Source organism: Anticarsia gemmatalis, chromosome 8 (assembly GCF_050436995.1).
Source record: "Anticarsia gemmatalis isolate Benzon Research Colony breed Stoneville strain chromosome 8, ilAntGemm2 primary, whole genome shotgun sequence".
NCBI classification, from domain to species: domain Eukaryota; kingdom Metazoa; phylum Arthropoda; class Insecta; order Lepidoptera; family Erebidae; genus Anticarsia; species Anticarsia gemmatalis.
Genome location: NC_134752.1, coordinates 10,531,411 through 10,546,844, shown reverse-complemented (window position 1 = coordinate 10,546,844; position 15,434 = coordinate 10,531,411). Strand labels below are relative to the sequence as shown.

General features: G+C 34.7%; 1 protein-coding gene across 1 annotated transcript in view; it reads right to left on the bottom strand.

Moving 5' to 3' along the window:
• Positions 1-547: 547 nt before the first annotated feature.
• The window catches only part of LOC142975060 (ras-related protein Rac1), a 31,567-nt gene continuing 16,680 nt past the window's right edge, over positions 548-15,434 (bottom strand). The window contains exons 2-6 of the mRNA XM_076117705.1: positions 8,813-8,884; positions 8,331-8,511; positions 6,884-7,018; positions 3,722-3,893; positions 548-3,466 (exon numbers count right to left, since the gene is read on the bottom strand). Of these exons, the coding sequence (XP_075973820.1) occupies positions 3,738-3,893; positions 6,884-7,018; positions 8,331-8,511; positions 8,813-8,884 (544 nt within the window). The 3' untranslated portion in view covers positions 548-3,466; positions 3,722-3,737. The remainder of the gene's footprint in view (positions 3,467-3,721; positions 3,894-6,883; positions 7,019-8,330; positions 8,512-8,812; positions 8,885-15,434) is intronic.

Here is a 15,434-nt window from a genome sequence, read left to right as displayed (position 1 = left end):
TTATGAACGTCGTCTGTACAACAAACTTGTTTCTGTGTTTTGGTCTTTACAAAACTACGTTGTTTAAAACCTTGACTTTTACCTTTTAACACCGACTGTACTGACACTGACTGATGTGTGTCGTTCACACATATCGAAATAATCGGATCAATTTAATCATTCCTTAGATAGGGAAAACTATAATTGAGTTGAAAGTGGCTAGTTAGATTATATCATTTTTTGTTACTACTCTGAATTATCACAGATTATTTATTTTAATATTAACTTTATCGCAGTAGTTCACGATAATAGGTATAAGGAGATTTTCTCTTGTATTTGCAATAGTAGATATAATATCTGTTGCCAAGGCTACACAATAATTATATTTTTTAGTTTCACGTCGGCACTACTTTTATCAATTGACACGATTGATTCGATCCTACACAGTAAGTAAGGTCAAGTTTATCTCAAGATATCGGTACGCACCCCAATATTCAAGCGATAACAAGAAAAGATAAATGTGTTATTAAAAACAGATACAAGAAGGATAAATAAATAAAACAATAAGTTTGAACAGTTAATATAAATATATTTTGAATTATTCAGAGGCTTTACAATATTTGGAAGAATTACTCGACAGCGTTATCTATCAATCGAATTATAGACACAGCGCATATCTATACATATACAAATTTTGTATAAAAATAATATTATACAAGCTGTTACTTTGAATGAAAGCAAAATGCAGTACATGGCATAGTGAGAGTAAATATCCAACAATACAATACAGTAACAGACAACATAACACCGATACAAAGTAATATACTAACATACACTACTATAATATTATATATGGAAATTTGGACTAACCAACTAAATTATCAATTTATATTTTTACAGATTTCAAGATGACAGGAAAAATCACGTCGAAAAGTAAATTAACGCGATAAAAATTCGTTTATTTTGCGAAAATATACTGAGTAATCAAACCAACATATATTTTTTCTAAATTTGTCGACCGTAACTAATTAAAATTGCCGAAAAACGTGTTATTACTGAAAGGCGTAATGTTTGCGACATAAAATGAGTACAACACGTTATTGTGAACAGGTTATAGCTCGCTAATTAGCATACTAATTTAAAAGCTTTTTTTTGTTCACGTTTTATTTATTACATCATGACGCAAGTGCATTGTTTATTAAAAATAACATTTCATCTATACCTTTTCGAATCGCCTCCAAAATGCATCATGTGTAGTTAACCTATTTTTAAACTACATATTTTAAAATAGACACACAATACAGTTAGTCCATTCATAAACATATTCAATTAGGAGAATACATAAAACTACACAGTGAAAAATATTAATTTAGAATAGCTTAAGAAGTTCATACTCACTTACGTTGTGGAAAAATGGATCTAGTATAAAAATTTATATTATCACCAAAGTAATTGGCGTGGTGTTCATCATATTTTTGTATTTAATACTAAATTACCGTTATTTACATGCTGATTCTTCTAAATATTTGCATCTGAACAATACATACATTAAAATCTTATTACTACGGATATTCTGTGCAATTGTTCGAGCTTTTAAAATTTCGATATCGATTATAAACTCATTATTATGAATTAAAAACAAAACAACTGTATGGCATCAAATGAACAGTGTGACGTTTGATAGAAGCAACAACAATTGCACACTTAAACACAAACTTACGTGTACTGTTTCTCTTATTCGTAACATTTATATTAGGAGTGGATTTAGACAGTAATTAACTTAGTGCCATTTATTCACTAAAGCGATCTGTATCGCCTAAGACAATCGTGAAGTTCATTAGGCGTATAAAGTAAAAAAAAGCATCTCATTTAAGGAGGCCGAGTAAAAACGTGTAGACAGTCAATTAGAGCCTAAACCCGTTTATCACATTTTCAGCGAAAAATGCCTCCCGTGACAGTAATGCGACCGAATCGTGATGGCCGGTGACCGGGCCGTTATGGAACAGGAGACTGTCCATCGCGATCCGGTCGGTTAATGCTAAAAGTAATTGTGCGGTATTTCACATTAGCCGTAAAGACTGAACATTTTGCGATACAATCTTGTTGCATATTGGATACCGCGTGCGAAACGATCATTTTGATGGTTTAAAAAAACTGTTGGTTCTTAGTAGCTTATGTTTGAATTTAAACACAAAATATGAATGATAATCGGTGGTCTGTATTATCCTGGGGATATTTGGACAGTAGTATTTCTATATTAAACTCTCAAAATAATCGTCTCGAGCGGTACACAGACGTCACAATAGCGTAGCTACACTTTACCAACGATATGTATCTAAGTATTGACCATTCACGCGCTTATAAACAGTTAAGCATTCAGTTTTATCTCCACGATACCTAACATTAATACTCAGATGGCCTGCATTTGAGTCAAGAGACTTTTAATATGAACACTTATGCATTATGATTTGCGACAGAATATAAATGCAGGTTACATGTGCTTACGGATCTTACTACAGTTTTGTACAGTACAATGGGTTCCATTCAACAATAAACCTACAAATCACATCGAAGTCAATCTGTCCTGGAATCTTTGCGTATTATTAAACGAAAATACAGATTACACCATATTTATAAGCGGTACATATAAATATTTTAATTAATATACAATGAATACCAAACGTTAATGATTAATCATTTACTTACGAACGAATGCTGTACTTATAACGCCACTAGTCGCTGCAGTTTTACTATTCGTATGCAAATTTGAACCTTAAACAATTGAAATAGAGGCAAATATGCATACGAGTACGAACTGGCCGTAAACATTGATACACAACAATGTGGAAACAAAATAAAAAGCAATAATAAATCGAAAAATATAATCTCTGGCAAAACACAATTTCAACAATTCCATTTTTTAAATCACCGTTTCGGAGCGATGGTGATGAATGTCAAACAATTTGTACCCGAAATTATCATTAGACGTAGGAATGTAATTACTTTTCGTTATAGCGATGGTCTAGTTATGATAAAGCACCCAAACATGAGTCGAACTCGGATAGATCCGTGCGCTCACTGACAGACCGTGATATTGTAAGTATGGAGACAGAAATTAACATACATTAGACACATACAAGCGCTGTCCAACTTCAACAGACAGAGATGATTTTCTTCAGCGACGTCATCAGATAAACAATAATTTGAGACGAAGGTCGGCATCTGTACAGCCTCAACTGTCAGTGACGTTGAATATAATATCCGGTCGATATAAAAAAGCGATATACATATTACGGAGCTCACTCACATCCACCCACGTTACATATTAATAATAATGCGTACTTTAACAGTAAAAATTAACATCTATGTATGCATTTATTGCAGTCCATTCATTACAGCGCTCGTGTTTGCACATTTAGAATGATGTTGATGCGCTCTATTGTAAGCTATGCTGTATACACTGGCATCGACGTCTGTACTACGCTATCTGAAACAAAAAGACAACATTATTTTATAAACAATCAAACACAGATTCGATTATATTTCTCAAATATATCACTAATCGAAATCGTGAGGTATGCACGAGATATAACTAATGTAAGATGAATAAAGAAAAACAAAAGACTACACGATGTATGTCAGCAGTTATAAAGGCATATGTAAATAAAAACAATATACTTAATAGCTTTTTAAGATTTTTCACATAATAATAACGGTAAGAAGCGAATAGTAGTAATCTCACCTTATCTGTTGCGCAATTAGAGCAGACTACACTTCCGACTCTTCTTGATCGGCTGCACGGGACAGAGGACGGCGCGGATGGCCTCGTCGAACACCGTCTTCAGGCCCTTCTGCGTCAGCGCAGAGCATTCCAGGTACTTCACCGCGCTGATCTCCTTTGACATGCCGAGGCCCTAGAAGATTGAAAACAAAGATATAGCTAACTTTTACAATAAGCTGTTTATTAGAAGTGTTGGGTATTTATTTATTCAGAAATTATTTAAGACATATCATTAACCAGGAATTTATAATTTGGTTTACAGAATAACTAGCTCTGAAAAAGGAAAGAGGGGCCTTAAAAGAAAAGCTATCGAAAACCTCACGGTCACTCTTTTCAATCACCATTTACACCATGACCAATTAATTGATGATTTCAAACATTCTACAACCAATCAACGGTCAGCCTCGCCTTATTAAGAAGTTTAACTAATGGAACCGGCCGTAAATAAATAAAAAATTAAAGACGCTTAATGAAGAGCTCATTTGTTTTAATTTAGAAGGAATTTTAAATAAGTTTTCACTATCACTCCGAGAATTTCGTTACGAAAGATTTATATGTATATTTATCTATATATTACGTACATAATATTAGAAAGTAGTGAAAACCTGTGCGGGCAAGTAAGGTAGCTAATTACTAAATAATTTTAGTCGAGTTGTTTTCGCCTATACATAATAATATGACTGATTTTAATACTGCATAATATTTATATATAACTTCCTTAAATATGGATTGGTATGTTTATTTTAGTAACCAGATAATGTAACCATGTGATGTAATTATGGAATATTTTTTGATTTAGTAATACATACGTACATACAATAACGCCTTTTTCCCATAGGGGTAGGCAGCGACCATAAAATGCCACTTGGTACTCTCCTTACAAACTTTCTTATTAATTATAATAACACATCGAACATTACAGTACTTTAAAATCTCCCCAATAAATGGATGTTACTGTACATTTTTGCGGTTACATTGACGAGCATATAAGGCATAATAAATAGTATCTATATCAAGCCTACGCAATGGTATACAGGGTGTCCCAAAACTCAACGATAATCCGAGACAGGATGAAAGGCCAAGTCATACCGGCTATAGGAAAAATAAAAAAAAAATCCATATCACTTAGTTCAGCAATAATAGACACTTTTCAAAAAAGTTGAAAATCCACACCCTTGGTCGCATTTTCAAGTCTTGTGATCACCACTGTCACAATTTCGCTGTGTTTTTTTTAATTTCGTGATCTTAATTAAATATGCTATTAATCGTATAACAAATTAATGCACAAAACATTGTTAATTTAATAAAAAAAGTTAAGTTTTAGTGAGTCATCTTTCTCAAAAATATCGTTAGTCAACTTTGACGCTTCATACTGAAAAAAAAATGTACTACACCACCCTTGGCAAGTTATTTCAAAAGTTGGCGCATTTAATCAAGATTTCAAAATAGTATAACACTTGCCACTTTTCTTGCCATTAAAAATGTTATTTTTATTTGAACGAAGAGTATCCTCGCAAATGGATCGGACGCAGTGGTACAATTTTAGGGCTTCCTTGTTCTCCCGATCTAAATCCAGTAGATATTTTTTACTGGGAATGCATAAAAGAAAAAGTTTATTCGAAATCAATACAAAATCTATCATAACTTAGCCAGAAAATTGACACAGCGTCAGAGGAAATAAATGCAAGGAATTTTGATTGACCGGTGCAAAGGTCTTTTGTAAGGCGTTGCAGAGCCTGAATTCATGCTAGAGGAAAACAATTCGGAATTACTTTAGTTTAAGGAGAATAATTAAATAAGATCGATGGTTCGTTCATTGTTTTTTTTTTAATTATTATAACCTATTATGTTTATTACATTAAATATTTGTTATGAACTGACTCAATTACATCTTTACTAAAAATAATTGCTTTCCTCTGGCACGAATACAGGCTCTGCAACGACGTACAAAAGATTTTTTCACCAGTCAAGCAAAATTCCTTGCATTTATTTCTTCTGACGCTGTGTCAATTTTCTGGCGAAGTTCTGATAGATTTTGTACTGATTTTGAATAGACTTTTTCTTTTATGCATTCCCAGTAAAAAATATCTACTAGATTTAGATCGGGGGAACGAGGATGCCATAAAAATGTACCACTGCGTCCGATCCATTTGCGAGGGTACTCTTCGTTCAAATAAAAATAACATTTTTAATGGCAAGAAAAGTGGCAAGTGTTATACTATTTTGAAATCTTGATTAAATGCGCCAACTATTGAAATAGCTTGCCAAGGGTGGTGTAGTACATTTTTTTTTCTGTATGAAGCGTCAAAGTTGACTAACGATATTTTTGAGAAAGATGACTCACTAAAACTTAACTTTTTTTATTAAATTAACAATGTTTTGTGCATTAATTTGTTATACGATTAATAGCATATTTAATTAAGATCACGAAATTAAAAAAAACACAGCGAAATTGTGACAGTGGTGATCACAAGACTTAAAAATGCGACCAAGGGTGTGGATTTTCAACTTTTTTGAAAAGTGTCTATTATTGCTGAACTAAGTGATATGGATTTTTTTTTTATTTTTCCTATAGCCAGTATGACTTGGCCTTTCATCCTGTCTCGGATTATCGTTGAGTTTTGGGACACCCTGTATAAATAATGATGTACTCTAATTTACCATAGTAATGTTTCATACAATGGTTTTTCCCTAGCGTCCACGGGACTTTATAATGACGTTTGTGTACATAAGTATTATTGTTATAACTATGTCATGTATTTTAAAATTGCGCCTACGTATTCCAGTAAAATACATAAAATAGAATCATTATTTATAGTTATTGCAAGATGACTGTTTAAAACTATTGCGAATTCAAAATGGTAATTCCTAATAGTTTTGATGCAGACCAAAAGAACGCCTTTTTCCCACAAGGGTAGGCAGAGCAGAGACCAAAGAATGCTTCTTGGTATGATTCTTACAAATTTCCCTTGTCTCATTTACATCTATACATCTTGTAAAATAATATTTTAAAGTATTATCACAATACCTTGCAAAACAATAGCTTATAAAATAGTTAATTTGTTCCGGGAGGAGACCCCTACCAAACCGACTGTCAGTAATATGTTAAAATTATCCTCATACCTGTGTGTAAGTGATGGGAGCCAGTTTCTTGTCCTTAAGCTTCTCAATGGTGTCCTTGTCTTCGCGAAGATCGAGCTTGGTGCCGACCAGGATGATGGGCGTCGACGGGCAGTGATGCCGGACTTCGGGGAACCACTGCAATAAAACACATACAAATATTAGAAACAGTTCTATTTAAAGTATAATTTACTTTACTATTACCCAAAATCAAAAATGCCACAGCAAAACTTATATTAAAAAACGATGGAATGTTCTCAATATGATCATTTCGATTCGTAATCTTCTTAAATAATACACAGTGTAGCTCGAACATCAAAGGCACTGGGAAATTGAATCAAACGGACATACAGGTGGGCATAAAACAAAATACGACTGTTATAATTTAAACATCCGATACGTAAAGCCGAAAGGCCGTATTGAATAACAAATGTATCTCTACTGCAAAAGCTAATAGGTAGAGCGGAATTCGATTAACTAGAATGACGTTATTTGTAGTCTTCCGTCAACATGTTTCAGGATTAACTCGGCAACTGGCAGCCTTGATCATTGCGATTGTCCTCGAGCTATCCATGTGTAATTGAAGCAATCAGGGATCGCATACAATCAGCAATTGATCATTGTGTCCTATTTCGATTGATTGATTCGTTTGACCGCCACAAGTCTGTATCGATATGAGAATTAAAAACATGCTGATATCAGACGTAACTTCTATATCTTCAATGTTTTTTTATTTACAGCTAGTAATAGTAGTAAAAAAGGCCTCTTACTAGCCCGCAACGTAATACACAGAACTAGGCAGGCAAATTTGCCGAATATTTTTACTCCAATTCAAATCACTTTGTCACCTAATATAAGATGAGGTTAAGTTGAATCAAGGAAATGTTGAGGAAATAACATGTTTAGTGGGTCGTAAGTCGTTACATCGTGCGGGATTTATCTCACGCAAGATTTTGCAAATCTTTGGAGTTTTCCTTGAGGAATTCGTACGCAACGGCGTTGTACGGAGGACAAAGTTAAAAGCGTTCTAACCACAATCGGATTGAATTAGCAGACGAGTTTGTCATAACTTTAAAGACGCTCTACGAACTACAAACAAAACAATCTAAATCTAAATGGTGACTGACTGATTGATACACCCCCGGTTTCTGAGTACACTTAGTGGTAGTTTATCTATTTTCAATTGCGTTTTTTTTTTGTATGAGTTTTAACGCTATTGATGGATAGTGATTTATCAACGCACAACCCAAACCACTGGACGGATCGGTCTGAAATTTGGCTTGCAGGTAAATGTTATGACGTAGGCAACCGCTAAGAAAAGATTTTGGTCAATTCTTTAGCCCCAAGGGGAAAAATAAAGTTTGTATGCAAATTCTGTCTTAAGTCACTAACCACGCGGTCAAAGTCGCAAAAGCTAGTGCCGCATAAAAAAGGTTTTGTTAATCATTACCTTAGCTCGCACGTTCTCGAACGACGCAGGGTTGACCAGCGAGAAGCATATAAGGAACACATCGGTCTGTGGGTAAGAGAGCGGTCGCAGCCTGTCGTAGTCCTCCTGACCTGCCGTATCCCACAGCCCCAAGTTAATCGGCTTGCCGTCCACCATCACATTCGCCGAGTAGTTGTCGAATCTGCAAATATTAATTAGTAACGTTTATTGTTAGGAAAACCCATCGTGTAATGGCAATAAATGTTAATTTTGTTAGGCGTAATTTTGTTACTAAGTGAGTAAGTATATATTTTATGTGCAATACTCATGATATCATAATGCAAATCACATGATTTCAATTTATGATCAATGCTAAAACATTTTTTCCTTATTAATAAGTAACTAATTTAGTTGTAAGCTTTTAACAATAGTTACTAGGTTAGCTTAAATAAAGTAAATTCTAATCAAAAACATAAACTAAGTTTAGATAAAGATGTACTTACACTGTAGGTATGTATTCTCCTGGGAAGGCATTTGTCGTGTAACTGATGAGCAGACATGTTTTACCGACGGCTCTGAGGAAAGAAACAATAGGAAACATTAAACATTGTCAAACACAAGTAAAAAAGTCCATCAAGATAATACAAAAACAAAGTTCGTTTGTACCGTATTTCGTAACTTACTTACGCGCCAAAAGTAGCACTCTTTTATAGGAATTTATAACCTAAATAAACCTAGGTCGCACTTATTATACTAGGTTTGGCTTTCTTTTCTTAGTGGACAGTATACGAGTATAAAGGAAGACAATGGTTTTAAGAAATAGAAAACATACGAAAACGGAAGATTTGGCAAAAGAAATGATTTTATCGGCAATGCAGATCAAAACGTCAGAGAAGTCTATTTAACTTTTAAAATAAGCTGACACAGGCCCTACAAACTTCAGTCTGCCTTCTAATTTGTTAACAGCCAGTACACACCAGTGACCTAAATAAAAAAACACAACTTGAGCACGTTTCCTTGCGTGTGAAGGATGAAGGATGTGATAACTTAAGTGGGCTGTATGTGCTTGTTATGGCAAAGGGCAAAGATATTTTATTCTTTAGTGAGTGCCTAAAAGTGTAGCAGCAGTCAGTTTCATATTGATTTATTATTTAATGTATAAACCATTGCTTTTTGTTTATAGAATTGATAGCTTTAAAAGAGGCGCATGGCAAATATGTATGTTTATTTATTTCGTATGCATCTATAGACGTCACACATTGCGGTTAAATGAGTTAATAAGTAATTTGTTTATGTAAATAATATGCGATAGCATATTAATCATTTGAACGCAATTATAAATTCGAAAAGGAAAAGTTATTTTGAAAAGTAAAAAGTCATCAAAACAGCGGCGCACAGTGCTGTGGGTACATTCAGTACATATTTTATGCTGCGTTGGATTTTTGGATTGTTAGTTGACTGAGTAAACCTGCTTTGAAACATTTTTCTCTGTTCGTTTTTATAGCAAATTGTAGCTCAGCTCAAAACCAATGCACTCGATAGACCAAACCGCATGCGTTATAGATATACCTCTCTATTTGCGCTACCTATAAAAATACCCATCTCAAAATACATCCAATATACATTCCAGGGTTTATACAACAACGCAGCGTTGGCCTCTATTCTTGACTACATCTAGAGGTCACAAGTGCACAACATAAATTGGTCGTGTAGTAACGATCGCTAATATTCCGCCCTCGTATCGTGGCGGTACGACATCCTGTCAGATATTCCTGGCTAGGGAATGCTAATGGCGATAAACTGGTTTTTGTGTTCTGCTACCACGATTGATAGGCGCTAGCTGATTTGTATACGTAGAAAAAATCTATGCTGTGGTTTTTGGGGTGTTATTCGTAAATCGATTTTTATACTTTGATTGCCTCTTCTTCTTATTTCGCGGTGCCATGCCTTTAATCTATCCATTGGTACATTAACTTGATTTGATTTGAAAGCAATAAACTTGATGCGTGTCAATAAGTGGTAGCCCTAAGCAACATAAAGAGAAGGATCGTCGACTGACCGCTCGTAACCCTCGACCCGGCGCGTACGCGTTTCTTGCGATCACTCTTCATTCTACAAATGAATCACATTGCATAACACCACTACGTTTATCTAACATTTTACATTACTCACCGACGTTGTAGCGACAAAAGTATATCAATATCTTGGGTGAGTCATTAAATAAATCAAATGGATAACAGAAGGAATATTTTTTGTTTTGTGGGCCTGATGGTATCAGAGCAATTGATAGACGTTATCGTGCATCAATAGAGGGGACATGTCTAACCATAGATTTATAGGGGATCGCGTCACAACTTCAATAAGAATAACCAAGTAAATCTAGGTCGAATGACTGTTCAATGCAAAGGCCAACAAGGCAAGTGAATAATAATGAAATCACTTATTATCTAAGGTAACAAATTAATGAGTCTACCGATCGCCTAACGAGTTATATTTCACTTAAGAGACTTGATGATTAAATTATGAGCGGAGTAATGAAAATAATCTAGCAATTTATATTCGAAACTCCAACTCCCTTTCATATTAATTGGTAGCCTTAATACTGTCAGGAACCATTAATACGGGTTCTTAATAGGCAGGGTGCTGAAACATTGACTGAAGAGGCAACAATGATGATGAGACGCGATAATCAAACGTAGAATCATTCAAAACAATAACAAGCGAATAAAACGTAACGAATATTGTCAAAATACTTATTCAACTACTGCGGTATCATACGAATCGATTTGAAGCGTCAATCGTCGCATAACATGCTTCGATAATATCTGGTAGCGGTGAGTCATCCATGGTCCATGACTCAAGACAGCGAGGTCAAGGAATAACAAACCTTGTTCGGTAAATAAAATCTGCTTGGGAATCTTGAGATGTGCAACTAAACAGACGGACTGCATTGATTTGCAAATGAGAATTTAGGATGCGATCAATCGGTTCTGAGATGCAATTTTATTACATGGCCGTTCTATAACTATAACCTCGTTTTTTTATTGTTATATACTGAATAAAGGGCGGCCGCTCGCGACTTCGTCCGTATGGAATTTAGTTTTCCCATTTTTCAAATGTGCTTTACCTCTTTCACCTCCCATAAATCCCCTCTTAGTGGTCCCCTACACTCTCTAACACAAATGCAAAATTTCAGAATCTTGTTTTCCATGGTTTTGGCTATGTGTTGTCTGACAGTCAGTTACACAGAAACGGAAGAGTTTTATAATTTAAAAGTTAAAAGATTGTACTCTATTAATTGTGCAAATAATTCGTTTACTTCAAACAACAAAATCTGATACGCTGTAACGTATTATTAGCAGCTGGACTGCATCTTGGCTGCGCATACACAACCGCCGTCCGTCTGCACATCCTCATATTATTTTATACCGTTTTATTTCTTAGAAGGCATCAATAAACATAAATTATGTTGAATGTTTTGTTTCTCACGTTCAAGTATTTCTCAAAACTGGGGCGTAGTAACGTTCATCTTTCCGGTCCTCAAGGTTGACTTTTAAATATTGGCTAAGTATTTTTAGATGTCTCTGTTTGTTTTCCTATTTTCATTCGCATTGAATGTCTTCGTAAATCTATTTGATTTTCTTTAAACTATGCATCAACAAACATTCAAAGCTAGTGCGGCATTCCACTATATTATGAGGAAAATATATCTATTACCGAAAACAATCAGACCAAGCATTTCTGGAAAGTATTAATGCAACAATAACGTAGATTAATTCTTGGAGATTTTCCACCATGTCATGGCCGCTAGCTTCACAATCAATTCAATAGCTGTACTGCTTGATTGACTGCAGAAAACGTTATCAGCTATCGTAGTTATACTTTAATTGCCGGCTGAACGAGCAAAACAGTAAATGAAACCGTTTTTACATTGTGTGTCGAATAAATTAAGTCTGTCACATACTTTTGCGTGTTCATAGTCCTCAAAGGAGTCGTTGGTGCCCAGTTCACAGATAACGCTTATGAATCGTTTACAACACGTGTTTCATATGACTGGTGACGTGCCTACCATGTGTGTAACTCGCTTAATTATCGCCTATAATACAGCTACTGCGCTTCCGTGTGAAACAGAGTTTATTTGATACGGTTTTTGACATTTAAATCTGTTAATGAAATGTATATTTTGTGAAAGAAATGAAGAACTTAACCGACTAACATATTTGGTTTGTGGAAAACTTTTTTCTAGCCTCTTGTCTAGCTCTGATTCTCTTTGAGACGGATGTCTTAAAAACTTACAACGAAATCTCAATATTACAGTAACAGTAAACAGTTTACATATCTTCTTTACCAAGCATAAACCCTAGGTTCGGAACACTGTCAAGTAAATCTCTCGGAAAGCTATAAAGTTTAGCAGACCATGATTAATTCTATGGTATGTTAATTCACATAGCGGTGTCTGGTGCATATAGAATAATAGCTGTCGTAAAAGACCTGTATTACAAATCCTAGTTATTGGAATGGAAAATAAAATCGAAGAGTATTTTCGAGTTTAATATGAGTTTGGGAACAAAACGAATGTGAATAACGAGTTAAAACGGTACCGGTGTAGGGCTGTCGCGAAATCAAAACAACGCGGGAGACTTACACGAACTTTATAAATAAACTGACGACTTATGACTGGATGAATACATGAAGTCATTCATCGTAATGGCTTACAGACAAATAACAACAATATTATATTATATTCACTACACATTTCAGATACAAGCTTGTATTAGGAGCCAGATTTTAATGGTTCAGGGAATCAGGGTTAGTTTGTTATCAATTTGATAGGTACAGTTACTAGGCAGCACTAGATTTTTAAAGTACCTATGTTGTTACATGTAGGAATGCAAATGAGTTTGAGGAAAACGCTCGTTTCAGCGTTTATCTGTTACTGTTTATCTGTGAAATACCTGGGATTAAACACTACACGTTTTATTTGACATCTGATAACAGGTTCCAACAACAGGTTTGTTAAAAGTTACTTATAAACTGTAGTCACAATAATAAAAACTTGTGTATAACATATACATACGGGCTCCTCTTTTCGCGACCTCGTGCTTCTAACACAAATAAATGCTATGTGCCCTTCGAACCTAGAGCATTTGTCATAGCACTGTGCATTTAACTGACCTAGTCTTGACAAATTATCTTACCATCAATTACTTAATTACTTATTGCAAGAAATGGACTCGGAGAAAAGAAGTCATCAACCTGACAATTCTCTTTTCTTTTTGTACCATAATGTAGTCATACCTAATTATAAGATTTTCGTTCAAATTAACCGACGTCATTTCATTAAAATTCCGACAGATTTATAATTCATTGAAACTGCACGTAAGTTTTTTTGTTGTTTTATGACTCGTCCGCGCAAATTACCTACCCAATTAGGAAGTATCCTTTTATATAAACATCGCAAAAGTTATTAAACTTTTTACAAGTGTAACTACCCACTATACTTATGCCATCAAAAACATTCTGTAAAAACTTCAAGTCTCGCCGTAAAAAGTTGTGAGATCGATATAATACCAAGTCGATTAATCTATTTAGTCTCTACTTAAAGGACCTTCTGTCTTAAGTTATTACGTATGTTATTATCATGCCAATTAAAAAAAATACCTTTAAAACAAATAGACCGACCTGGCCATCGCATGATTTCATTATTAGTATGTATCACACTACACAGCACGACGAGAAGTTACCTGAAATGTTAATGGCGAATTTGTGTTTTCTTGCGATGGCCAAGTCGATCTTTTTGTTTTAAAGGTATTTTTTTTAATTGGCATGATAATAACATACGTAATAACTTAAGACAGAAGGTCCTTTAAGTAGAGACTAAATAGATTAATCGACTTGGTATTATATCGATCTCACAACTTTTTACGGCGAGACTTGAAGTTTTTACAGAATGTTTTTGATGGCATCTCACTTCTTTTTGTAGAGCGAACATAAGTCCAATTTGTATGGACAGACGTTATTTTTTCATAATTCAACATATTTTCCTATGGGAATGTTGTTCAGTTTCATGGGCTAAACACCCTTGCCCACCCTATACCCCCTCCTGTTATGCCTCATATAGTATGTACCTATTTACACCTATTTATTTTATTTTCTACAGTAATAATCATTCATTAACTGCAAATGTAACCTTGTAATCTTATACATTTATATGGGATTACAAAGTTATTGTTGCAGTTGGTGTATTTAGAAAACTGGACCGAAATTAGAAAATATTAGATTTTTCCCATGAATAAAACACTAAACCCTATTTGTATTCTAAATTTTAAGCTTCTAAGTCTGCTAGAAGTTCCTTAGACTTTTGATGATCGGTGAATCAGTGAGTCAGTGAGTCAGTGAATCAGTGAATCAGTGAGTGACAAAATTCAAAATTTTAACAAGTTGTCATTCTTAAACTACTGGTTCAAATTGACTGAAATTTTAAATATACCGTATTTATACAATGACTGATTAGTTGCTGAAAATCCAGGCTTCTTGTTTTATCCACAACGAAATTATAGGGGTGTCAAAAATAGCCCGAATTGCTTCGAGAAAAGGATGTTACGGCCGTGCCGCTTTTTTTTTGCTCGACTTGCGGGGGCACTTCCGTGCCCCCAGATATACAAGTGTGTGAGCACGATGGCCACTGAGATAGTGCCCAATGTTTCCTTTAGATCTTTTCCTAGTAAAACGGTCATTCGAGACAAGTGTTGAATAGTTACCAGACAATGTTTTGATAGCATCAACTTCGTGTTTTGGCTAATCTCACGTTCTGTGGTTTTTGTTACATTAACTGACAGTAGCAAGCAACCACTGAGGTTTTTATTTAATCTTGTATTCCACTGTTCAGAAGTAATTTTTGTGAGCAATTTTGACCAATCGTACAAAAATTCAGGAAGGAAAGAAAGGTTACACAATAATATTAACCCTTGTAGAGCTTTGTATATCGTTGTAATCGGTATTTCCCTGAAACGACTGTGAGACAATTGACCCAAATTAACAGCGGACCATGGTAATGGTTTTCCCTCGATGATATGATAACATGAGTAATAGAATTCATACCCACTGCGCACGTGAAACTACTAG